Below are 24,705 nucleotides of genomic sequence, written 5' to 3' on the forward strand. Positions count from 1 at the left end.
CGGCACGTACTGTGCTCAGGATGTCGGCATGTACAATGCTCAGGATCCACATGTCGCTAGCACCGACATCAGCACTCACTATGCCAGCTACAACCAGGCTCAGACTCAGTACCATACTGCATATATGCAGGCTCAGGAACCTCATCTTGTCGGCAACCAAGCATTCATCCCCGCCTTTGCTCCCCCCGGTGCCTTTGCTCCCCCTGGCCGAGGATTCAGCTTCACCCAGCAAGTGTTCACCTCCCAAGGATACCCTCAAAGCTTCGGGCTCAGTTCCCCACAAGAATTTGCCAGTCCTGCTGCCTTCGCCATGGCACAAGGCTGCTCTGTCAGCAACTCTTCCGCCAGCTATGGTCTCCCGGGGTTCCAGAATCCTCAGTTGGGCTGGCAGTAGTGTACATATACCTGCTTTGACACATGTAGCTACACATCATTGTACAAGTATTATTCAATTGTCCTCGATGGTACTCGCAATCTCTTCAAGACTGGGAAGCATCAGGAAAACCCCACTTTTCCTTAAGAGAACACTTATATAACTTAAATGGACTTATGGTCCTTATTTAAGGATATAAGGACAAAAAGGGCCTAAGGCATATTCCCTGAGTGTCTGAAATTCGACTTATTGAGACTTATTTCAACAATTATGGCCTTAAATAAGGGTTGCCAGACCCAAAAGTTTAAATAAGTCCCTAAGAAAAAGTTGGGTTTTCCTGATGAAGTGTCACATCGCCCATGAGATAACGGTCATACTGCATCTGTGTGAGCTCACTCATGAATGCCAGTGAAGTCGACAATGTGGTACCGTCAAGACCCAAGTTCTGCAGAGTGCATGTATCAGCATTGCACAGATATGAAGACCAATGACTCACCTGAAACCCCGCCTCCAGTTGGCCACGATTACGCAAAACAGCCTCAAAGGCTGCCGCAGGCACTCCATCATCATCCGAGCTAGCCGAGTCCACTTGGTGCAGTGCACGCATCTTCTCCCTGACACTTTCACCCTTGGGCCTGTTCTTGACCTGCTTTTCCTGCTGTTCGCTTTGCTCCTTCAATGCAACGAAGCGATCTTGTTCAGGACAGTCTTCTGACAAGCAGTGTTGCCTCATTTCCTTTACCGTCTTCTCACTGACAGTGGGGAAGTCAGCAAGCAGTGAGCACACCGGGGGTGTGTATACTCACGTGAAGTCACACAGGGCACTGAGACAGTGAAATAGCTTGTTCTGGGCATACGTCTTCAGCATCTCTAGCTCGAGATCATACCACACCTCACTGCCAGCAGATCAGCATCATACCTCACAGTAGTGAACATAACTCACATGTGGCGTTCACAATGGGAACGTTGCGAGAAACCTCGCTGTTCAGGCCTGTGAATGAACTTGGGGCATTGATAGCATAACCACCTGCCATTCTTCTCCTGTGCATTCATAGTTAGCCCCAGCTACTGCGGTACAAGACAGTCATGCACCAGCTGCTCCATGTCCTTTTCCCAGTCCCTGAGATTGTCCATTGTGCATGTTGCATCCACCATGGGGCATGCTACACGGTTGCTAGGAGCCTGAACATACCAGTCATCATGGTCCCCTGGTGATCCATCCTCGACCTCAGTAGGCGCCGCCAAGCCCTCAGTTGGATCATCTAGCACCAGAGTGGAGCCAGCTGTTGCTGACCCTATATTCCGCCTCATCTGCTGGCATGCCTTGTCAAATGCCAATTGCGTCACTTTGTCGCTGGTGTCATCACACTCATCATCATCATCCATGGACCATGCCTGTTGCTGCTGAATACCAGATAAGATGAGATGGTACCTCTCCCATTTGGTGATATCAGCATCTGCGCTTGGACTCTCCGGCAAAGTGTTGTGAATAATGTGGCCTCTGATTAGCTCTGCATCTTACCATGTCAGCTAATGTCTCATCCATGTCGGACTGCTTATATACATTCAGTTGCAAGGGTTGGAGCTGTAAAAAGTTGTGAGCTAGATCCCATGTGCATGAAGACATCATGTACCGGGCATAGATGGCAGCAGCGATGGAACTGTCGATGACAGTGCAGTTGACGACGATGGTGCAGTAGACAAAGATGCTGCAGACGATGGCACTAATGCAATGAGTCATCAGTGATGTAACTCCCTTTAACATGTGGTGATTCGCACCGAGATTACCCTTGCTTTCATATACCTTCAAAAGATTGAGAGATACCTGATTTAACTTGATGATTGCCTCCTCCCGGTCCTGGCCTGAACCCGAGACTTGATTCTTCCTCTGCCATTCAGCATCAGTTTGCGCCTTCCTCATCGATTTCTTCTTCACTTGCTTACCCCACTTGTTCACCTTCTCAATGGCTGCTCTGAGCGTTTTCTCCACCTGCCGAGTTCAGTATGCATGACAGTACAAGGGGTAACACTTTACCTCAGCAACATCTGCAGTTGTAACAACTTTCTTGCAAGCCTTGATATAATTGATCTGGTTTTGATGCCGGGAATAGAACATGGCCTTCTCATCAAAGCGTCCTACAAATTTGTCCCATGCAGCTTACTGTTCTTGGAATGCAGACTGGTATTCCTCGTCTCCTACAAACCATGTGAATTACTGCATGATAAAGGCCGAAAAAAGGTACCTGGAGAACTTGCGCCTTTTCGTCATCGTCGAGCTTCACCCTTGCAGAGGGAGGCTTCGGCTTCTTGGACGTTGTGAGCAGTTCAGCCAGGATGTCAGGATGCATCACCAATGCTTCCACTGCCGCAGAAAGTGTGCTCTGACAGCATTGGGAGATCTGGAACGTGCATTTAGTATGTACAAGATAGGAACATTGATTAAACAAGCCTTGATCAGCTCATTCTGAGATGAGCTGATCTCGCCCAGATGAGCCTGAGTTAGCTGTATATTGCCAACACCACGGCAATAGTACTTGACAGAGCTGGTCTGCTTATGACCCATTACCAAGGAAGTGACTTGCACTTCGTAGTTGACCTCATACTAATACACTAATACACGTCAGTCACACGAGGCAAAGCAGGCACAACCGTGCTCACATGACTTGCAGTCTCGCATCAAAAGGCATATAGCCCCATCGATGGAAGACCCGCATGGCGAGCAAGGCCACGGATGGCCTCAGAAATCGAATCTGCCAGTGCTGGCTCTTCAGTCAACCCTTTGCCAGTGGAGACAACAAAGCTGTGTTCATGGTCAATATACTACACCCCAACTGTCGGGGAGAGAGCCACGCACAGGGGGTGATTGAGCATGTCCTCACACATTTTCAATTTATAATCTGTGGAGGCAAAAAACTCGTCCAGATCCTGCAGAAACATATCAGACCATCTTCATCTCACAAGTCCTGAACTCACTGCATACTCAAACACCCCTCATGTTCACAGATGGCAAAACATCCACAGGGAATTCTCAAATGGGATATTATGTGCAAAGAGGACAGGATCGAACCAGAGGTCTTGCTCATGGCCAGTGGTCTCCATATTATTCTAACGCAAGGTTAGTATGCACACACATGAATGGCTTTTCAGCATACCTTGAACACCTTCAGGTGGAACTTCATCCTTAGTGTTGAGAGCATGCCAGCCTCCTTGTACATCTCGATATCACCAATGTGTGGATACTAAGCAGAGAATGTCAGTCGTGTCATCTCTGCATGAGACTCCACTGACCAGTCCTCTCTCGTGCACTTTCAGGTTGATTGCGCCCATGCTCAAGGCATGAGTACTAGCCATCACTGTGATCAAGCATTGGCACATGGTCTGGATGTGTCCAGGGCGCCGGCGTGAACTCGGGTTCTGAGACAGGTAAAGTGCAAACTGCATAAGCAGCAGTCATTCGTCACATCCAAAATACTGTTTGACATCCGGATGACGCTCAAGCTGGAAGTGAACGATGACTGAAGACTCCTTTAGTATACTAGGCAGATGAGAGACAAAAGGAGTGCTTACACCAAGTGACCTGCACTTCCAATGCAGAAAACATCCCACTCATCATCAGGATGGACATCCCGCATGTCTGTCATGTCTCGAGGTCCCATGTGTACTTGATCACGAGGTGGACGAGGAGTGAGAACCAGAGTTTGAGTGTCCCCACCTTGATGTGCTCTTGGTCATGTGTACTGAGAGTATGGTAGACCTAGGAGCATATTGATAAATCAATGCAGCCCACTCGCAGAAAAATGCATGCAGCATGCTTGCAGAAAAACACACCTTGTAGTAGAGGATATGCATCCCATACCATATCAGAGTTTTGCGGTGCCAGTATTCATCCTCTGGGAAGGAGGGATCAAACCTGTACAACATACGTCCCCAGCTGACCATCATCTGATCACGTTCTTCACGTGATTGTTGGCTCCCCATTTCATCGGCTGCATTCACAAACTCTTGCAGCGATTCCATCAGAACGGTGTCACGCATCAAAAGTGTTTGGCTTGTGAACACGTAACCACCGGTGAAGCGCTCAACGAGGAAGTCACATGACTAAGATGGAACCCAAGAACGTTTGGCCGAGCGTGTCACCTGATGCTCACATTATGCTATTGGGTGGAAAAAACTCGGAAAGTGCTCTCTCCCTACTTCTCCCTGCTCGCTTTATGCTATTGGACATGGAGGTCCCAAGAGTTTTGTCTTCCCTGTTTCTCCCTGCTCGCTTTATGCTATTGGACATGAAGGTCCTAAGACATTTTTCCTTCCTACTTTCCCCTTTGATCACGTGATGCTCTTATTTTGCTATTGGCCAATCTGCCATGTAACACAACTATGTAACAGTCACAACGGGTGACACCCAAGGGGTATAAAAGGACCCCCGAGGCGCCCCGACCCTCAGTCTTCTCTCCCCACTTATCACCCCTATAAGTGAAGAGTTCCTCTCTGCTTGTAGACCCCTACAAGTGTAAAACTAAAAGGAATGGAGTCGCACCCCTCCCACTTGTACTCACATACAAGTGCATGAATCAAAGGATGCACCAGCAGATGAGCACCAGCAGATGAGCAGAGCAGATGAGCAGGACACAGATGGATAGCATGGATAGCACGGAAACAGACAGGATGCAGATGTATAGGAATATGCCAGATCATGATGATGGCATAAGTCTTCTCTCCCCACTTGTAGCACCCCTATAAGTGAAGAGTTCTCCCTCTGCTTGTAGCTTACCCTACAAGTAATAAACTAAAAGAATAGGAGTTTGTTCCACTCCTCCCAGTAACATTGTTACTCGTAATCAAAAGGATCCCGATGAAGTCAGTTCAGCGCAGGCAGTGAGTTGTTATGAACACAACTACTACACTCTCATATCGTTTCTTTTGGGTAGTCTAGCACACGGTTGCTAGATACTCAAACTGTTCTCGGAAAGTTCTCGGACAACACGTAGGAAAGTCATCGGTCAGGCACATTGTATTAGGACACGCGCACTCAGTAAAGCCCTGCACACGGTTGTAGGCACTCGGATAGGAACACAGAAGACTCGGTAAGCCCTGCACACGGTTGTACATCAGCAAAACCCAACTTTTTCTTACAGAGCTATTTTGACTTTTCGGTCTTACAACCCTTATTTAAGGCAATAAGTCTTCAAATAAGTGTCTATAAGTCTGATTTCAGACACTCATGTAATATGCATTAGGCCCCTTTTTGACCTTATACCCTTAAATAAGGATCATAAGTCCATTTAAGTCATTTAAGTACCCTTTTAAGTAAAAGTTGGGTTTTGCTGATGTAGGCACATGGATAAGAAGACGAAGAAGACTCGGAAAGCCCTGCACCGATTGTAGGCCTCGTATAAGAAAACCCATTAAGCCCTGCACTGGTTGTAGGCATCGTATCAGAAGACAGAAGGCAAGCCCTCACACACGGTTGCTAGGCATCCCCCCCACATTTCCCCATCTGTATTGTGCAGACTCTCCTTCCCGACTTCAGACAACAAATCACACGTATAGCTCAGGTGTCCCTAACCCACTATCATAAATTTGATATCACTGAACAACTGTGATAGCCCGGCGTACTTTCCCTTTTGCCATGCCCGGTGAACCACAGCGAAGTACCACTCACTTGACCTGGAGTCAAAAGCTCCTCCGGCCAAGGCCCGTGCATACCCCGAGTCAACAGCGGCAAAAGCAAAAGGGTCATCCATGATACGGGCCATATTTGCTGCAACCCTGAGGTTCACATCCTTGTCATGGTAGCCGGACCTGATTCTGTCTGGAACCAGAGGTTGGGAAGTATGAGCTGTGTTCGCAGTCAGGGCCTGAGCAGCAGCCACATTGGCCGCATCCATGGCAAGAACAGACTGGTGAAACGACTGAATATACAGCATGTGATTGGCCGCCAAATGCGCGCAAGGGTTACTTTGATATTCTACATGGCTGCACGCATTCGCGACCGTAGCTGCCTCAAGACGCGTGTGAGATGCAGGGGATTCCATGTGGTGCACCTCCATATGTGCGTCGCTGACATGGAATTCTGCATTAGTATTCTGCTGAGCCTGGCTGTGATAGCCTAGTGAGTGGGGTGTTCTGTGGTCCATGAGCATAAACGATGCCAGGCAGCAGTTTATAATGCTCACCGAGGTTCTCAGGGTCGAGTGCATTTGGTCTCTTCATTCCCCATAGCGTAGAGGGCCGCATATTTATACAAGACGTGTAAAGACATTGATCGGGAAGCATGATGCAACGTGAAGATGTAATTACTAGATTTTGATATTTTGATGAGAAGCGCACAAAATTCAATCCCTAGTCGTATCCACTCATTATTGGAATGGAGAAAAGAACAACCACAAAAAGCTAGGAAGGAAAGTACAGATTCCGACACGGGGAATCGAACCCCGGGCTATCGCGTGAGAGGCGATAATGTTAGCCACTACACCACATCGGATTAACAGGAAAAATTGTAACTATATGATATCATATTTTTCCAAGTCTCCCGCAGTCCTCCTGAGCCAGTGAACCTGGGGACTATTTTCACGAAGAGTGAGTGCTATCACGAGCAGCTCGTGCAATGAGACATGCGGGATGAGGGAGTCAGATATGGCTAGCGTTTTCGCGTCTGAACTCGCCGTCCGAACCAAGGACTCTGAGTAGACTCATAGATACAGCCTCCAGTTAGCGTGAGACAGTCGTTCCTATTAACCCTGACTCGGAGCACACACTAGTCTGCGTGCTGCACATGACGCAGAATGGGAGATGCTGCAGCGAGGAGCGGACGCAGATGCCAGCGGACCCGCCGGCGTAAAACTCAGTTGCATCCACTCGCCACAGTGCCCCACCCCAGATCGTGCCGGGCCCAGGCGGGCGGTTCGCAAATTATCACGATTGCAATGTCGAGCAGGCAGATACTCCAGGTGTTCGCGAGGTGGCGTCAGGTGCTCGAGAGGTCGACTGCGTGTTACGTGTAACCGCAGGCAATTGAGGGGTCGTGGGGCAGACGAGGTCCAACTGCGGCAGTTGGATTTGTAGGGAAACTATATTCTATCTGGACGTCGCGGGAGAAGGGAAGTGACCAGTACTGACAGCGACAGCGGCACAGCGAGACCACCCCTACCTAAGACGACCATCGAGGAATACACCCGTTATCTGAATAGGCCAGCCACGTGCCTCCAGGGTATCACACTCAAGTCAAAGTACCGAGTCCTCGTCCAGGAGAATCAGAGCCGAATGAGGACGCATGGAGATAATGGCCGAGGAACGCGTTTGTCTTCAGGAACATGCAGGCTTCTGCCAGGGCAATCTCGTGAACCGATCGTGGTTATAAACAGTACTTCGTCGCATCGTATACAGTGGGTGCTGGGTCCCCGGAGCGAGGGATTCCGACGCGAGACCGCGGGAGAGGCGCTGCATCGGCGTTGGGGTGCCTCCGCGCGGGCCGTGGATGGGAGGAGGCTTTGCGGGGATGCTACTGTATAGGACGGAGAAATGCTGGCGCGAAGGGTGAATGCGTCCGGGGTTGGATGGCTAGACTGGAAGCGCTGTAGGCGTCCGTGGCTGCTGTGTGTGAGCACGAAGGGGCAGTTATAATGGCTTGGATGAAGATGGCTACAGTGTGATTGTCGCGATCAGCATGCGGGGATCAGTGAATCGCCGTATTTTTGTGCGTTGTGCTCTGAGAGGTAGACGCACGAGGACATCAAAGGGCACAGAAGACGGGACGGACGGCTACATCTGAAGGAGAAGGCATATCAGCTGTACATGCAGGGCGACCGAGGTGCAGAACCCACAGTCTTGTGGGTAACATCCATTCACGAGGAAGGTGGGATCAGACACCACGACCTGTGTTGTCGTAACGGTATAGTCATAGAACACTGGTCCGACGCGGGTCTCACTATACACGCGGCACCCCGTGACGCGCCGATTCAACAACACGGACCCACGGTGGCAGCTAGTTCAACGAAGTGCATCTGGGGGCGATACAGCTTCCCCGGAGCAAGGATGTCAGTGAGATATGGGGCTGAAATCGCGCAACAGTCTGATGCGACTATGCCAATCCGACGAAACAGGACAGATCTTCGCGGTCGGGCTACGAAAAGAGCAGGTGGGGACGCGCGGGGTTCTCGCGCTGTATGCGATCGTATTCAGTCCGCTGGCGCTGCAGTGGGAGGCAATGAATTGGAAGGACGCTATACGGCCTGGGGAGATGCCTTCACGTGGCCTGTGTATAGGTCTCGTGGGCTTCACGAGATGGATCCGCTGGTGACCATGAACTCGTTACTCACAACACGTTCTTTGAAGCTACGCTGTATTGGCCTTCCGACACGTATTCTTGTCAATACCATGCCAGGCATCTCAGTATGAAGCTGGACGGGCGGAGATAGGCCTGATCGGATGAGGAAGTTGCATTGCTGGTAAGCTGAAGTGGCTGGTTGTGGTTGAGACACTCACTGCTCATGATCTCCAGTGGACTGCCTGGTTAGCTGAGTAGCATGTCTATAGCTAGCGTTGATAACAGATCGGCTATCGGCTGCAATGAGGTAGGGCGTCAACAGTTCTGCTCCATGCGTATGGTGCACAAATCGATGTAAGTAGCAGACCATACTTAGAGAAAGCAAGTCACTGTCACCGCGCAGTATTGTATTCGGGTCGTTGGCGAGGCTTCCTCGCTATCGCAGGCATCATGCGCTGGACGTTGGTGTGGACCTGCTGAAGAGGCTTGGGGCTGGAAGAACGAAGGTTTCTACGCCGTAGTGGAGCAGAAGTTGAGTACTAGAGTTTGCGATTGTGATCACAATCTCATTGGGTCGGCACGACGGCTTCCAATGGAGGTCCCCATTGGCAGAAATCGTGATGATATAAGTGTGTCCAGTTGTCCTCGACCACTCGACTGGAAAGCTGACAACAGTCACGACATACATCAAATTGGTAAAAATCGGCAGACAACATGAAATCTGGAAAACAAAGCATTTTGACGAAAACGGGATGAAAAAAAAAGAGGGGGAAAGATTTGAGAGATAACTTTGGCGGGAGGCGTTGCCGCCGAGAGAAGGCCGGTTGCTCCGAGAGAGATGGACGGGCGCCGGACCGGGAGAAGGGTGCGCTATCGGAGGGACGCCGGGCGGGGAAGTGGGCTACGTTGCCGCGAAAGGGAATTGACCGACTGGGATAAGAGAAATGACGTCAGGAGCAGTCGCCCATTCCGGGGAGGTGGCCGAGCCGCCACAATTTGTTGCTTAGTTGAAGGGCTTTAACTGCGCTCCGGCAACCATCTTGTCGCTCTCTCCCATCTCCCCGCTCGTCCCACCGTATATAATCACGGTGCGTCCTCCCTCTCTCCCCGTCCAGCCTATCTACTGACCTCTCCCTTCAACATACACCCTTCTATCTTTCCTGACGTGCCATGACTATCGACGAATACTTCCCATACACCCCCGTCAACGACGACAATTACCTCTCATACGTTCCCTCCCACAATGGCGGCGACTACTTCCCACCCACACCTCCCGACGAGACAGAGGAAGCAGATATGTCCAACGAGATCATCCCCAACGGCGCCGCGCCGCCCATCAACGAGCCCACCAAAACAAAGGGCATGCCCAACAGGATGTCCCTCAAGTTGTCCCACTTGCCCAGCAAGAAGGACATCAAGCCTGTCTATCCCAGGACGCCCTCATCGGTACGCGTCGCGTCTCGTTGACCGTGTCTCGACGTTGTTGACTTGCTCGGCGCTGCAGATTGACCCCAACAACCCGCCATGGCCCGCGTTCCGTGGCTATCACACGTGAGTCGCTTCTCGCTATCTCTCCATGGCCGACGCTCAGGGGCCCCTCCATGACAACAGTTACTCGTTTGCCTACGCCACGATGGGCCACCGTCTGCCCACCATCTTGGGCAAAGCGATCGATGATGTCATCGAGACGCTCAACCAGGAGTCCGCGGAGGACCGCATCGTCGACCTCTTAAAGTGCATTGAGCGTATGGACGAGCTCAAGGACGAGCTCAATGCCCACGCAAAGCTCCGCCCCATCGTCGACGACGGCGAGGCCGACGTCGCCCTCTGGAACAAGGAGATTGCAAAATATTTCCAGGGTGAGTAATGCGTCTGCTCGTAAGACGTGTCGCGTCATCGCGTCCGTTCGCGGTAATAACCTCACCCGATTTGGATCGTGTCCCGCTCGGTCATCGTCGATCGCGCTGACCCCGCTCCTTCTACGCAGGCAAGGATTTCATGAATGCGCCCTGGCTCTTCGCCGAAGCATACAAGTACCGACGTCTTCGTGAATGCTTCAGCGTGAGCAAATACTGGACTTCCTATGATGTCTTCTTCAGACAGAAGGTGCGCTCTTATCTTGCAGGTTGCGCTCATTCTAAAGCGCATATATGCAGTGCGATACGTTCGCGCGGTCCAACGAAGCTGTTTTCGAGCTTTCCATGCGCTTTGCAGAGCCATTTAAGCACAAGGAGGGCATGTCCCCCGCGGAGCAGCTTGAGGCGGTACGGCTGATGTTTATGGAGCTTACGCAGAGTACGAAGTTGTTTCTCTCGTCTGCGAAGCTTGCTCAACTCACGCATATAGTCTGTCTATGGGGCAACTCGACTGATCTCTCGCTTCTCATCAACATGACCGAGGAGCAGATCAAGTCACTCCAGTCGACTGGAGGCGAGAATTTGGCCGCCACTGAGAAGAACATTTTGGGCAACGACATGGCTCGCCTGTGGGAAGTCGTGCGCGATCTCAAGGGTAAGACTGGTGGCAGGGTTGACTTCATCCTGGACAACGCTGGTTTCGAGTTGTACTGTGACTGTGTCTATGGTACGCGGAGCTTCCTCCACTGTATGATACAAGCGCCGACACTGTTATCCTCCAGCGGACTTCCTGATCCAGAGTGGACTCGTGAACCAAGTTCGCTTCCACGGCAAGCGTTACCCGTGGTTTGTCTCCGACGTCACGAAGAAGGACTGGGAGTGGCTCCTGAACTCGATGGTTTACGGCCACCTCTTCCCCAAGGCCACTGACCAGGAAAAAGCGAGTTTACACAGGCTGGGACTGCGCTGGAAGGTAACGATCCTGACGCATCTCATTGTCGTGCCAGTGCTGACTCTATGCGCTTGTATTGCAGCAATACGAGAAGGAAGGAAAGTGGGTGTATGAACAGCACCCCTTCTGGTGCACCGGGTACACCTACTGGGATCTCCACAGCGAGGCGCCTGATTTGTTCCTTCATCTCTCTCGCTCCGACTTGGTCATCTTCAAGGGTGACCTCAATCACCGCAAGGTTCGCCTTTCGCCTCTTCTCGGGTAGTTCACTGGCTCACAGATCTTCCCTGATGGCGCTAGTTGACGTATGACTGCGCGGCCCCGCCGTCCACTGATTTCGAGGTCGCCATCGGCCCTATGGCTTCAGCGAGCGGCGCGCCCAAGGTTTGCAGCATGCGGACGATCAAGAGCGATGTCGTTGTTGGGCTGGGCAAAGACGGCGATGCGCTGGCTGAGCGCCTCGATAAGGCTGAGCCTGGCTGGAAGATCAGCGGCAAATACGTGCGTGTTCTTGTTCATTATGTGTGAATTTGACGCTGACATCGCTTCCACGCAGGCTATTGTTCTCGTCTCCGAAGGTCGGCCTGGCGAAAAGGTCCGCTTCGCATGAACGATGCAAGATGGCTCAAGATGGCTCATGCTCATGAACGATCATCCTGAGTTTGGCGGGCTTTTTTGTGTGTTGTTATTCTCCGCATTGGGTGTATCGCTTAGTCCTTCCGTTATGTCGGCTCTTATGTTATCCTAGTGGTTCCTCTAGTGTTTGTTTTTCTCCTGTTTCGCAACGTGTACCATTCCAACGAGAATACACCAGACACGGATTCGATCATGCAGCTGCCGTGAAGGCTAATAAGTGATCACGAGCAACATGAGTTGCAGCAACGTCGGCTAAAAGATTACAACGTACTTGTCCCCTTACGTACTAAAGTACTTGTCATGCCGCGACATCCACGAGGCTATCCACCTGCATAGGCACATCGACGCCGCCCTCATCACCGTACGCATCATCATCACCCACTTCGAACATCCCGTCGTCCATCTCACTAAGCATATAGTCCACGACGTAGCTGTCCTGCAGCAGGCGCTCCATCCGCGCAAGGTGCCGTTCTGTATAGGGAATCAGCGCGTCAATCCACTCCTTCAGCGCCGTCGCACCGCCGTTTTCCCTCCGCGAACCCCCGTGCGCATCTGCCTCCACGGGGAACACGTTCGCGCTAAGGGCCCCGAGGGCGCCCTCGGCGGAAAACGCGGAGAGGACTTCGTCTGCGGGGCGCAGCTTGACGACCGCGTGGAGCACGCGCTGCGCAACGGTGCTCGTGCGCGCGTTGGCGTTCCAGTCGCGCACGTAGCGCAGCAGGCGTGCGAGGTCGACGCCAGGGAGCGTGCGCAGGACTTCATCGACCGTCGCGTGCCCTGTGATGCTCTGTGCTTTCGCGTCCCCGGCGGAGGAGGCAGGAAGCGCTTTGAAGAGCGCGAGGAGCCGCCCGGGCTGCTGCATCCCGAGCGCGAGCTGGATCGCGCTGCGGTAGTCGTGCAAGTGGAGGTAGTTTTGGAAGTCTTGTTCTCTGGGGTGCAGTCAGCGCGGATGAGAGCGAGGGCAGGTACGAGGGGAGGTTGACTTACTTGAGAGCGAGCTCGGCGCGCTTGGTCTCCTTCTCGACTTCCTGCTCTTCTGTGCAGTCTTGCCAGAAGGTGACGACAGAGTCGGCCGCGCCGGAGACAATGGTGGACTCGTCCGTACTAACCGCGAGGGCCCAGACCTAGCGAGAATACAATGTCAGCATCATATGACGCAACGTAGTCGAAGTATAACCTTATCCTCATGGTTGTCCATCGTCGCGACACATTCCTCCTCTCGTACATTCCACAGCTTGACCAGCCCATCGCTGGCCGCGCTAACTATCTGCATGCCCGCATTGAGAAAATCGACCCGGAGCACAGAGTTTGTGTGCCCCTCGAACGTCTTCACGCATGTGAAATCGTCTAAATTCCACAACTTGACTGACTTGTCCCCACTGCCCGTGGCGAGCACGCGCTCAGTGCGCCCGAAGCGCACACACCACACGCCCCGCTTGTGCCCCTTGCACGTCCCGAGCAGGCGCAGCTCGCCGCGCGCCGCGCCGCCAGTGACGAGATAGTCGACCGCCCAGACCTTCGCGGTGCGGTCCTGCGAGCCTGAGACGAGCATCCGGTCGTTCGGCGCAACGTCGAGCGAATTGATGTCCTTCTCGTGCGCCTTGTGCGTCGTGAAGCTCTTGCACTTGACCACCTCCGTGCCCGGCCCCGCGTACGACAGCGGCACGCCCGACAGGTCCCACATCTTGATCGTCCGGTCCTGGCTGCCCGTGAACATGAACCGCAGGCCCGCATCGCCCTCCAATCCCGCCTCACATGCCTTCCGCGACATCGCGATCGCACCGACGCTCTCGGCGTGTCCTTCGCAGAGCGCGACGCATCCCCAGTCTGACGCAGGTGAGCTTGTGGGCTCTCCGTCTGGATCATTATGGTGTGAGGGCGCCCATATTCGCGCGGAGTGGTCTTTGCTTCCACTCGCGAGCGCGCGTCCGCTAGCGCCGTGATCGAGGCAGAGGACAATTTCCGAATGCCCGGAGAGCAGGCGCGCGTCCATGGACGCGGTAGAGTAGACGCGGATAAGAGAGGAGTTCGTGGCCAGTGCTATGTGAGTATCAGTCAGCTTAGTGCGGGAGGGGTTGGGTTGGAGGGGAAGGTTGGGGGAAAGGAATGTTGCGTCAATGATTTCGTCATTAAATCCAATGAGTTGACGGGAGAGCGACTGGGTCGTCAGGGAGTGGAAGAGGATGTTTTGGTCGGCATGTATGGATGCGATAGTTGATGTAAATGGTATATAACTGAGGAAAAGTAAATAAATACAGTAGGAGTGCACGATCGGGGGCGAAGAACGTACATGGCGTCAACAATTTGTCTCTGCTCTTCCTGGCCCTCACCTAAACTTTGTTGTTCTTGCCCTAGAGTGAACAGGACGGTGCCTTCCCGGGCGTCCCAGATGCGCACCACGCCCTTCTCTCCTGCAGTGTACAAGCGCAACTTGTTCGGCCCAGATGTCGTTCCAGCGAGGTCTTCGTCAGGACGGAGCAGTCCTACAGCCTCCACGCGTTCCAGAACAGGTATAGTCTGGGAGAGGACGGGGGCGAACCCTACGTATTTGTTCTTCCCTTTGTCATTTTTCGACTTTCTGGTGCCTGATACCTCTCTGGACGAGATATCCCAGACAAGAACTACAGAGTCTCGTCCGCCGCTCACCAACCACTTGCCATCTGGAGAGACATCAAGACCGCGAGGAACAGATACATGCCCTTCGAGTACAGCTTCAGGCTTCAGTCCCGCGCCAGTGCGCACAGCAGCAGCAGACAAGTCGAAGATGCGTATCCGCGTGTCGACAGACCCAGTGATGAGCTGCATTTTGCGCTCTCGGGCGACAGACGAGGGATCGAAGGGGTAGTTGAACGCCAGAGCGCTGACAACTCCCCCATGCCCCTTGAAGACGTGCGTTACGTACCCGCGCAGGATGTTCCATACCTTTACGACCCCGTCCGCAGAACCAGAAGCGAGGTATGTGGATGTAGGATCTGCCTTACATACGTGGACCGGCGCGTCGTGCGCGCGGGGTACTACGCGGATAGGGTGCACCGATTTGCTGAGTGGTATGGTTGACGAGGGGATCTCGTACACGCGGAGAGACAGGGAAGACGTGAACAGTAGCAGGTGCGTGGAATCCGGTGTAATGCATAATGCAGTGATAGATTCCGTGTCCTGGAGAGGACTCAGCCGGTTACTGAGAATTAATCACAGAGAAGGTACGTACGCCTGAAAAACGGCATATCTCCTGTTCTGCCGTCAAGTCGGTCAACAAAGCTTCCTCGCCCACGCAAGTTACAAGTCTAGTTCCATCCTGAGTTATAGCGACCGGGCCCGCAGTATGCAATGGTGCGATGACTCGAGCTTTTTTGAACCTAAAGACTGAAAGTTAGACTGAAAGCGGGGCTATGAGAGCATGCATACGCGGTTTTAAGCTTGGGACGGGCAACGGAAGCCATTGGCAGACTAGGGCCAATGGGCGGAGGCGCCGCTAACTTTTCCAGACATTGTTTGTACATGTTGTCCAAAGGCCTCTACCGCACTTACTCCTCCGGCGTGATCGCATCGGGCGTGGCCCAGGGGAACAACCCTGCCAGGCTGTTTTCATGTCCAGGCTCATCAGAGTATTCCGTGAGGCCTACGCATGCCCGGATGTACGTGTTCTATAACCCACGTCTTATCATTGCTTCCCACCAATGGAATCAGAAGCCGGTCTTACAACGATACCGGCTGTGAGAATGGCCCTACTGGCCCCAACAAGGACACAGAGTGATACTGAGTGATACTGTGACGCTGTCTCCTATCTAGAGATCATCGAGAAGCACGCCTGATATCGGAAGCCATCTCCTACACACAGTTCGAAGAATGGCGGAAATAAACAAGCTTCAGTCAACCGCAACGTGCTGCACTATCACTTGATCCGCTTCTGGTCCCATGAGTCGTCAACATTTCCAACATCGTTCTCACCTTGCCGACCGTCGGACGAGCATACATGGAATCTTGCGGTGAGTTGTATCGGAGACCAATTCGTGCTGCAGTCGTGCGAAACGCAGCGCAGAAAGTCAGGACTTTGACGCTTGGCGCATTGCCTCCAACTCGAACCCCGCCCGCATTGCTGCCGGTACACATGTACACCGAATATTTGGCCTAGTTATACCCCAGTGACAAAAAGCATTTAAAAGTAAGATAACCTACGACCCCCTAGAGGTAAATTGGCAATGAAGTTCCAGCTGGAAAGGCGAGAATGATCAGCAAGCATCCCCGGCGGAAGAGAGTGCGAAGGGCCGCAACGTACAAGGCAGTACGTTGATCATGTGCGTGGTCCTGAATAACCGGGAGGTCTCCTCTGCGAGTGTAGCATCATCAGTGCGTCCTCAGCCTCTCGTCTCAAGTGTGCTTCCTCATGTGCAGCGTGCTCTGCCTGCCTTCTTCTCCTGATCTCCTCTTCCAACCTGGCTTCCGCTGCTCTCAGCGCTGTCCTGGTCCTCCTCGACTCGGCCTGCGCTTCAGCGAGCTGATCCGACAGGCGGAGATTCGCAGACACAGCATCGCGCGATTGTCTCCGCAAGCCGGCCAATTCCAAATTGAGCCGCTCAACGACAACCTCTGGGTGTTCCTGGCTCCCATAGCTTGAGAACGCACCGTGGAGAACAGATCGGCTGGGATACGTGCCCAGAGGACTTGTGGATGATACCCGAGGATCGAACTGGAACGGAATGTCGTCGTCGCTCTCGTAGTCATCGGATGGGTGAGTGCCATCGCCGGACGCATAATCCATGTCGTCGTCGTCGTCATACTGCGCTTTGGCGCGTGCGGTTGACGTCTGACTAAACGAGCGACTATCGACGGGACGCAAAGTCGCGATAGGTGAATAAGTCGGCTCGGGGAGCTTCTCCTGCATTTCCTTGGACTTCTGGTGCTTTACGCGCTTTTGCGACGTAGACGCTACCGGAGCACCTCCGGGAGGAACCTCTTTGTTAGCGCGACCTCTCTTGCGCGGCCGCTTCGTACCAGGTGGAGCATCAAGGTTGACAGTCCAGTAAGAGCCAAATCCTGGATCGGTGGCAGGACGGGGTTGGCGCTCAAATAGTCGATTCAGCGACAAATGGTGTCGGACAGATTGCTATATCCATGAAAATCACTTTTTAGAATGTGATAGAATTAAATAGGACATTGCGGTGTAGAAATACCTTCCAGGCGGGTCCTGCGGTCTTGTAGTACGGGTATTTCTTCTCCATCGCGGCGTAGATCTCCCGGATGGTCAGACGCTTTTTTGGGCTGCCCAGGATAGCACAGCGTAAAATGACAGGAAGTGTGTGCTGTGGTCGGCCATCGGTCTCTTGGAGACAAGTAAGAGCGTTGGGACAGTTTAGATGTGGTTCATGAGGCGTAATAGTAATCTCTGTTGGGGTATAGTACACTGGCTCTGTGGCAGTTTGCTCGTCGGTATTTTCTATGGGAGAGGAAGTGCTGCTGGGAGAACGGGACTTCTGGACTCTGTGCGAGTGCAATTAGACACGCAGGTGAGGCCCACAGGGGACGAGGGGGGGGCCCCAAACGTGTCGGAGCATACCTGAGATTGTATTCGTTGCTCGTCTCCGGATTGAGGAGGTTGTTGAGGTTCGACATTCTGGCGCGACAGGATCGGTCAATCTAGGATAGTGGCTGGATGTAGGGAAAAGGCAAGAGTTGGGGTGGAGATTGCACTTGTGGGTCCATCATGGAACGCGTCTATCGTCCTCCTCTTATTCGTGCTTTTCTAGATCCGACACTCCGATTCTAAACATTGATACAACGTGGCTTGTCTTTTCCGGTAACCTTCTCCTAATATCCTACGCAATTTTTTCTTATCGATTTACCCCCTCGCGACCAGATACACAAGGCGAACACAACCGTTCCGCCGACAACCAAACAAGGGACTACTCCGAAGAACAAGCAACCACATCAGACAATTATCGCGGCTGAACTTCTTCCCGAGCGAGCACCTACAATAGCATGAGGTAATTATTTATGCGCCCTCATCATTTCTCAATAGAACCAAGTGACTCGAGCGATATAAAAGCAGCACTGGTTGAAGTAGCTATACATCCTCCGGTGTGTCTGTCATCAAACGAGTTCATATACGCGACGTCGCTCCCAGATCCAGCTGCAAATCAAAACTTCCACACTAACCACTTGTGGGTGGTGGCGTCGCAATCCTACTTCAGCGGACTGTACGGAAGGGACTTGAGAATGATCGAATCCATGAGCCTGGAGTATTCGGCCGTCTTTCGGTTCGGATTGCATCGGGAACCGTCAGCGTCGCACACGACGATCGGGAGGTTGTCATACCTTCGAGACAGTCTCGGACCACCCGTCCAGTTTCCAAGCCTTCTCGCGCGTCTCCTTCCTAGTCTCGAGATTGCTGCCAGATAGACAAAGGGTGAGGACCACTAACTATCAGTCAAAATCAACGTACGGGTATTGCCACAAGTGGTGGACCTGATGGAGACGCCCAACTTGCGAGAACCATGCACCCACAGGTTCGACGAACTTCCGACGAGCTTCAATACCTTTACGCCTGCAGATAGACGGATAATGCTTATGGTGAGGTGAGTGCACCACCGAACGACTGACTGACCATGTGTACTCCCATTGCAGTAATGTTCCCGGGTTCAACTGGTACGAGCGCAACTCGAAGATACCACCCTCAGAGTGTGGAGGAGCGGTTGGCAAGAATGCAAACTCCTGACACAGTTGAGACGAGCGAGAAACCAGGTGGGGTATCATCTCCTGGTACGCCTTGGCGTGCTAACCGCGAATGGCTCAGTGTTAGCTAAGGAGACAAACCAGTGTGCCATTGCCTTACGTCCGACTTCCGGATCTTCTGAGTGGTACTGTCATAACCATTGTAGTTCTCGTACTCCAGGATGTGAACTGGAATTCCTAGCTCGCTCAATGACAAGGAGAGAGGGGAAGGAGTGGGGACCCACAAAAGGTATCTTGCTCTCCAATGACCGCCTCCCAGCTTCCCGTCAACTTCACGTGCAACTCCGGGTCGTCCTTTATGGGAGCATAGTAGTTCTCGCTATCTGACGTAACTCGAGAATCCCGACATTAACATAAATGAAGGACCTACGCTGCCTTCTTATACTCCGCAACAGCATCCGGCTTCACTCGATGTACTGTGGTATGACGATGATTCACATATAGCCAGAACGGAAATCGTGACGCGAGGTCGCGGCCAAGACTCACCCTCAAAGCCGTGTATATACTTGCCTCGTGCAATCAGCTTGGAATGCTGCAAGACTTGCACCTCGCCCTCCTGCTGCGCTTCGGGAGACCCATGAAGTATCGACTAGAGTTCACATCGAGCATGAAATAGTCGAACAACGCGTCAGGTCCTTCCGGGGAGCAACTCAGGCAGCTCGTCGACAGGAAACGTCACCTGCACGGATATTGCTCTCCTAGCTTCAGGCGCCAGACGCGGTCTCAAGGCTCGAGCACTGAGTCGGGGCAGCATGGCCGATGCAGGACTAGATGGTTGAAAAGTCGACTCAAGAGGTTGTGGTTTGCGCTTGCCCCATTGACGTAAGCGGGGAACGGCCACGTGGACACTTAACCACGTGACTCGAGCGCTTCAAAATGTGGCTGCCACCTACCGACGTGACGATTGAACTAGACCCGTAACGTTGCAATGTTCACTCTGCGGGAGATTTTCCGGTTCGTGCAGACTCTGGCAGTGCCCGTAATTTTTGGTCTTTTCGTGAAATATCTGGTGCCCAAGTCAGATGACAACACACTCCCCCCGTCGTTGTATCTGCCCATCCTCGCTGATATCGGTTTCGTCCCAAGATCATTCCCAGTGACATATCGTCTGGATGGTTATGACTTCAAGCATTACGAACGGATTCAGAATGTCTCATTTAGCGTGCCTGACACCACTGCTGTTATTCTCAACTGGTCACGATTCCCGAATGTTTTGCTTATCACGTCTCTCTTGTGCGGAGACTGGTTGGGCGACGTTATCGTAGAAGTATCTATCTGGAACAACAACCCGCGGCAACTGACGTATGAAGTTTGTACGACAATTTTCGCATCTGTCTTCTTGCTGCTGACTGTACTATAACAGGATTTCAAGAACACTGGTTGTCCCAAGGACAGGTTAAGAATATACAACGCACCTGCGAACATGTATTTTCAGGGCCGCTTTATGGGCTGTGCTCAAGCACGTACACCATACTGTTTTGTACAGGTATGACGACATCTCACTTATGCTCTTCGTCAGCTTGATCGATTGTATGTCCAGGATGATGACTACCTTGTGCGGTCGGAGATTGTGCACGCTCTCCATAAGCGAATGAGAAGTTCGAGTGGGTCTTATGGCATTTATCTCACTCCGCCTCGCGAACATCTCACCTCAACTCTGCGCGAGATCCGTGTCTCCAAGCCAGAATCCTCGTACCTCTCGGATATTCATGCCTCATTTACCTGGCTGGGATATGGTGCAATTATCCATCGCTCCGATGCCATAGATTTTATTTCTCTTCTGCGACGCATTCGTGCGTCGGACGATGAGATGAAGATGGCGGATAATTTCTTCACTATTCTGAGCAATCGCGTTCCGGAAATATGGTTCGATCGCGAGTTCGAACTTGGGGGCGGCCAGCCTTTCACCATCGGTCCTGAAGGAGACGAGAGGAATAACAGATACATTGTTAGTCGACCTCTTTCTTTGCATAACAACCTCTTAATAGCTGTTCCTGCCTGACAGCAGAAGGCAACCCAGTACTTGGAATCTATCACCCACTGCAACGCTCCTTCCTGCACTTCTGCTGTAGATGCGAAACCTGCCCGTGCGAAGCTGCCGTATACCTCCTTCCAGGCCTATCTTCCGCCACCAACGTGGCAACGTGCAGCATGCAGAGGTTCCTCATGCGTCCTAGAGACGAACATCCACCTATTGCCAGATACCATAGGGCACACCGGTGACAGCATTCAAAATATGCTGTATCTGGAGAAACACAATCTAGAACTGTTGGGTGAGGCTGCCAAACAGCATTACATCGATTATGCACCTTCAAATGCTGTGGATACTCTCACCGACACATCGTTTCGGAGCCCAGGCAGTGCGCCTTTACTTCGCCATTATTCCCGTTGACGTCACTGAGATATCCCTCCAGGTGCGAAGAAGGGCGACATTATTTCTATCGATTTGTTAGCCGATGTTAGCGAGGCCTACGAGTGGACAATAGTGGAAATGGCATGGTTGGTCGATTCAGCTACCGAGGCGATTCTCGATGCCTGTACATTTGAGTCTTCCATGGACCAGCTCGTTTGGGTACGCTCCGTTGCTCTCTCAGCTGAAGGCATAGATTGACTTCGACACATCCCGACAGCATCATGCGTCTCAGCGGCCAATCTGTAACGACACAGATCTTAGACTTCCTTCGGACAATTTGACGTCAGAAGATACGCCAACGTACCTGCGCGAGTGCAGCGTGCAGATGCTCGTGGCGTCCGATGCGTTGCACTTGCGCGCCACCGGCCGATATTTCAGAGTACGGCTAGAAGAAGACCAGCCCGAGGGATGGGCAGTTTTCGAGATATGGTTGAGAGGGCTGTGATTATGAACATAGATGCTCGATGTTGAAGTAAACGGTATTTGACGGGGAGATTTAGATGCATCGGAGCTCTTCTGTATACTTATCAGGACAGCCCGTGTGATACTCGTCCCTTAGTCGATTTTCGTAGCTAAGGCATACACGACACGTGCACATGCGTGATCTTCGAAGTTCGCAGCGACTTCCTCTGACATGTTCAGTCCGACATTCAGTCGGTGTGCTCAGCTTGGGTGAGAACTGATGCCCAAGGAGAGATCATGTAACTCAGATAAATCCTCGAGGTACCTGCTAACCCCTTGTTAATGTTGTCACAATGTTCCGACGACCACACATCAACCCTCGTCGGTATCAGAGTCTTCCTGTTTGTGGGATCAAGACTTTCCCTGCGTCGGAACATGCTCAGGTCGTCCCTGTGGTGCACGACTTGAGCAGTCGCGTCAAGGTATATCTGCTCATGATATGAGCGAGTTAGAGTACTCATTTGACCTCAATTACTCTCAAGGACAAGATCGCACGGATAGACTCCGAGAGACCAGAGTCTCCATTACTAGTGGACTCATTCAACAGGCGACATAACTACCTCCGGATTTCTTTGACAGAACGATGCAATTTGCGATGTGAGCAGGTTCCGATTTGTTAGAGGTTGATCGTGAACTCGATTGATCGCACCATCGAAATGACCTCCAGGTTTTTACTGCATGCCTAGTGAAGGCGTGGAGCTTTCCCCGCGCGAGCACATTTTGACTGATGACGAGGTAATACGACTAGCCACGCTATTTGTGAAGAGCGGTGTCAGCAAGATCCGACTCACTGGAGGGGAACCTACAGTGAGAAAGGGCTTAGTCGATCTAGTAGGTATGAATCTAGCTCCTGGTTCGCCTGAAGCATTTTCGACTTATGATACTTCCTAACCCAGCTCGTTTGAATGGTCTGCGCGTATATGGTCTCGACTCGATTGGTATGACCACCAATGGCATCGCGTTGGAGCGACAATTACCCTTGCTCGTCAAGCGGGGACTTACACATCTGAATATTAGGTACGTCCCATTAGCTGGTCTATCTCTTTGTTCTAACTCATCATGCGCGGTAGTCTGGATACGCTGGATCCGTTTAAATTTGAAATCATGACTCGCCGTATGGGTCATGAAGCGGTACTTCGCTCCCTGCAAGCAGCAATGTCATCCAACCTCAAGTCGGTCAAATTGAATGTTGTAATAATTAAGGGGCTCAACGACGGCGAGATTCTTGACTTCGTGGAGATGACAAGAGACAGAGATATGTCTGTCCGCTTCATTGAATTTATGCCGTTCACAGGTACGCTCTCCGGAAATATTGTTACTTCGTGATTTAGCTGAATTACTCAGGAAATAAATGGGATAAAGCCAAGATGGTTCCATCAGCTGAATTGTTAGCTCGTATTCGAAGCACGCATCAAGCTCTGACGAAGTCCCCTGACGAGCTGAACGATACTGCGCGATCCTATGCTATCCCAGGGTATAAGGGGAGCTTCGGGTTCATCAGTAGCATGTCTGATCATTTTTGTGGCTCCTGCAATCGCCTCAGGCTTACGGCGGATGGGCAGATCAAGGTACAGCTTCCTCTATTGGGCTCGTGCAAGTCTGTTCTGAGCAATACTCTGCTAGGTCTGCTTATTTGACGCGAAAGAGATATCTCTCCGTGATGGACTGCGTAGTAGTGAAACCGATGAAGAACTGTTGCAGACCATTGGCCAGACTGTCCGGGGAAAACGGGAGAAACATGCAGGCATGGAAGCAATTGACGTCGTGAAAAATCGACCCATGATCCTAATTGGAGGTTGAGTGCTTTTCCTCAGTGCATGTTCGTTACAAGTATGCCCCGTCTGATTCACGTCCTGATTTGTCTACCACTCGCTCAGGAACCCGTCTCGCCGATAGGGTATTCACAATGAATTCTCTTCGACTGAAGCGTCGGGGGGGTGAATTGTCTTTGCACTCCGCATCTCCGGTATTCCTTACTTCCGCGACGGATCGGCGTTGTTTAAGTTCTACTAGCTCAACTGTGGATTCCGCGCAGTCCTTTCCTCGGCTTACACACGTCGACAAATCAGGGCGCGCGTCTATGGTGGATGTATCGGCTAAGGAAGCGACGAAGCGCACTGCAGTGGCTATAGGGCGGATCTACATCCCCGAGATAGCTTACGAACTCGTCACTTCGACATATCTCCCCTCGGCTGACAAGGTTTGCGGTACACCTTCTCTCACCGAATCTCCGTCAGAGATTGTGAAGGCAAAGGCTCGATCCAAGGGTGACGTTTTGTCCGTCGCGCAGCTGGCCGCCATCATGGGCTGCAAGCGAACCGCGGACCTCATTCCCTTGTGTCACCCTTTACAGTTATCTCATATTTCTGTCACCCTGCATCCAGAAGTTCGTCATTGCCCCAGTCCCGTTCCCATGGACATCGCAGATAGCTTGAACGCTGTTGCAAGTTCCGCCGTCTCACGATCTACCCTTGGATCCGAGGTAAAATACAGTATCCTATGCTGCGCTGAAGTGTCGTGCGAAGGCAAGACTGGAGTTGAGATGGAAGCATTGACTGCGGTGTCGGTCGGGCTCTTAACTGTGTGGGACATGCTGAAGGCAGTCGCCGGAAAGGAAATGGTCATCGGAGATGTCTTTGTATCGAGGAAGGAAGGTGGAAAGGGCGGGGACTTTACTCGAGAATGACGTCCTTACGGATACACTTGTTCGTATGTTTCATTTGCATCATGAGATTGTTAGTCAAGGTTTCAAGCTCATCAAACGTAATTCATACACATGGCCAGCACAGCCTAAACCTGTCCATCTGCACCAACTGTTCCAACTGTTGTGAGTTCAATCAAGGGCAAATCAAGGGACCAGCAGTGCATGTATACATGCGAATCTTGATACACTGTAGTGGTGGTGATGATTACAAGCTTCAAGAACAGATCTGAGATAGAGAGGGGCAGTAAATAATATCGATTAGACTGCCAGTTCTGCCAGCTGATGAGTAGTAACAAGTCTGCGCAGTAAATACA

The 24,705-nt window shown here is 52.0% G+C and overlaps 10 protein-coding genes and 1 non-coding gene across 11 annotated transcripts; 5 read left to right on the forward strand and 6 right to left on the reverse strand.

The window, feature by feature from the left end:
* Window positions 1–28: 28 nt before the first annotated feature.
* SCP_0102960 (hypothetical protein) lies at window positions 29–394 on the forward strand (the record flags this gene model as incomplete). Its single annotated transcript, XM_027752534.1, has 1 exon — window positions 29–394. One exon carries the CDS (start codon window positions 29–31, stop codon window positions 392–394), a length of 366 nt encoding a protein of 121 aa, XP_027608335.1.
* A 2,115-nt stretch (window positions 395–2,509) lies between these two features.
* SCP_0102970 (hypothetical protein) lies at window positions 2,510–2,721 on the reverse strand (the record flags this gene model as incomplete). Its single annotated transcript, XM_027752535.1, has 2 exons — window positions 2,510–2,569; window positions 2,617–2,721. The coding sequence occupies 2 exons, from the start codon at window positions 2,719–2,721 to the stop codon at window positions 2,510–2,512; spliced, it is 165 nt and encodes a 54-aa protein (XP_027608336.1).
* Window positions 2,722–3,370: 649 nt separating this feature from the next.
* On the reverse strand, window positions 3,371–3,748 carry SCP_0102980 (hypothetical protein; the record flags this gene model as incomplete). The annotated part of the gene is made up of 3 exons (XM_027752536.1): window positions 3,371–3,478; window positions 3,526–3,612; window positions 3,662–3,748. The coding sequence occupies 3 exons, from the start codon at window positions 3,746–3,748 to the stop codon at window positions 3,371–3,373; spliced, it is 282 nt and encodes a 93-aa protein (XP_027608337.1).
* Window positions 3,749–6,785: 3,037 nt separating this feature from the next.
* On the reverse strand, window positions 6,786–6,857 carry SCP_t0102990. Its single transcript has one exon. It is a non-coding gene; the product is annotated as a tRNA-Glu (tRNA).
* A 3,078-nt stretch (window positions 6,858–9,935) lies between these two features.
* SCP_0103000 (Protein-glutamate O-methyltransferase) lies at window positions 9,936–12,057 on the forward strand (the record flags this gene model as incomplete). The annotated part of the gene is made up of 10 exons (XM_027752537.1): window positions 9,936–10,085; window positions 10,144–10,190; window positions 10,251–10,498; window positions 10,627–10,745; window positions 10,796–10,934; window positions 10,986–11,222; window positions 11,278–11,468; window positions 11,530–11,685; window positions 11,748–11,948; window positions 12,004–12,057. 10 exons carry the CDS (start codon window positions 9,936–9,938, stop codon window positions 12,055–12,057), a joined length of 1,542 nt encoding a protein of 513 aa, XP_027608338.1.
* Window positions 12,058–12,381: 324 nt separating this feature from the next.
* SCP_0103010 (Probable U3 small nucleolar RNA-associated protein) lies at window positions 12,382–15,583 on the reverse strand (the record flags this gene model as incomplete). Its single annotated transcript, XM_027752538.1, has 6 exons — window positions 12,382–13,012; window positions 13,071–13,207; window positions 13,261–14,317; window positions 14,374–15,239; window positions 15,292–15,439; window positions 15,489–15,583. The coding sequence occupies 6 exons, from the start codon at window positions 15,581–15,583 to the stop codon at window positions 12,382–12,384; spliced, it is 2,934 nt and encodes a 977-aa protein (XP_027608339.1).
* Window positions 15,584–16,374: 791 nt separating this feature from the next.
* Window positions 16,375–17,693, reverse strand: SCP_0103020 (predicted protein; the record flags this gene model as incomplete). The annotated part of the gene is made up of 3 exons (XM_027752539.1): window positions 16,375–17,187; window positions 17,255–17,561; window positions 17,638–17,693. 3 exons carry the CDS (start codon window positions 17,691–17,693, stop codon window positions 16,375–16,377), a joined length of 1,176 nt encoding a protein of 391 aa, XP_027608340.1.
* Window positions 17,694–18,262: 569 nt separating this feature from the next.
* SCP_0103030 (hypothetical protein) lies at window positions 18,263–19,566 on the reverse strand (the record flags this gene model as incomplete). The annotated part of the gene is made up of 9 exons (XM_027752540.1): window positions 18,263–18,331; window positions 18,396–18,468; window positions 18,523–18,624; window positions 18,685–18,854; window positions 18,913–18,980; window positions 19,037–19,131; window positions 19,183–19,228; window positions 19,299–19,401; window positions 19,492–19,566. The coding sequence occupies 9 exons, from the start codon at window positions 19,564–19,566 to the stop codon at window positions 18,263–18,265; spliced, it is 801 nt and encodes a 266-aa protein (XP_027608341.1).
* Window positions 19,567–19,740: 174 nt separating this feature from the next.
* On the forward strand, window positions 19,741–21,670 carry SCP_0103040 (hypothetical protein; the record flags this gene model as incomplete). The annotated part of the gene is made up of 6 exons (XM_027752541.1): window positions 19,741–20,121; window positions 20,176–20,298; window positions 20,353–20,760; window positions 20,818–21,172; window positions 21,227–21,384; window positions 21,443–21,670. 6 exons carry the CDS (start codon window positions 19,741–19,743, stop codon window positions 21,668–21,670), a joined length of 1,653 nt encoding a protein of 550 aa, XP_027608342.1.
* A 310-nt stretch (window positions 21,671–21,980) lies between these two features.
* On the forward strand, window positions 21,981–23,487 carry SCP_0103050 (predicted protein; the record flags this gene model as incomplete). The annotated part of the gene is made up of 7 exons (XM_027752542.1): window positions 21,981–22,109; window positions 22,170–22,284; window positions 22,355–22,522; window positions 22,584–22,704; window positions 22,758–22,981; window positions 23,032–23,255; window positions 23,311–23,487. 7 exons carry the CDS (start codon window positions 21,981–21,983, stop codon window positions 23,485–23,487), a joined length of 1,158 nt encoding a protein of 385 aa, XP_027608343.1.
* A 280-nt stretch (window positions 23,488–23,767) lies between these two features.
* On the forward strand, window positions 23,768–24,373 carry SCP_0103060 (hypothetical protein; the record flags this gene model as incomplete). The annotated part of the gene is made up of 1 exon (XM_027752543.1): window positions 23,768–24,373. The coding sequence occupies one exon, from the start codon at window positions 23,768–23,770 to the stop codon at window positions 24,371–24,373; it is 606 nt and encodes a 201-aa protein (XP_027608344.1).
* Between the last annotated feature and the right edge of the window lie 332 nt (window positions 24,374–24,705).

This window comes from Sparassis crispa (assembly GCF_003851025.1).
Source record: "Sparassis crispa DNA, contig_000000F, whole genome shotgun sequence".
Taxonomy (NCBI): domain Eukaryota; kingdom Fungi; phylum Basidiomycota; class Agaricomycetes; order Polyporales; family Sparassidaceae; genus Sparassis; species Sparassis crispa.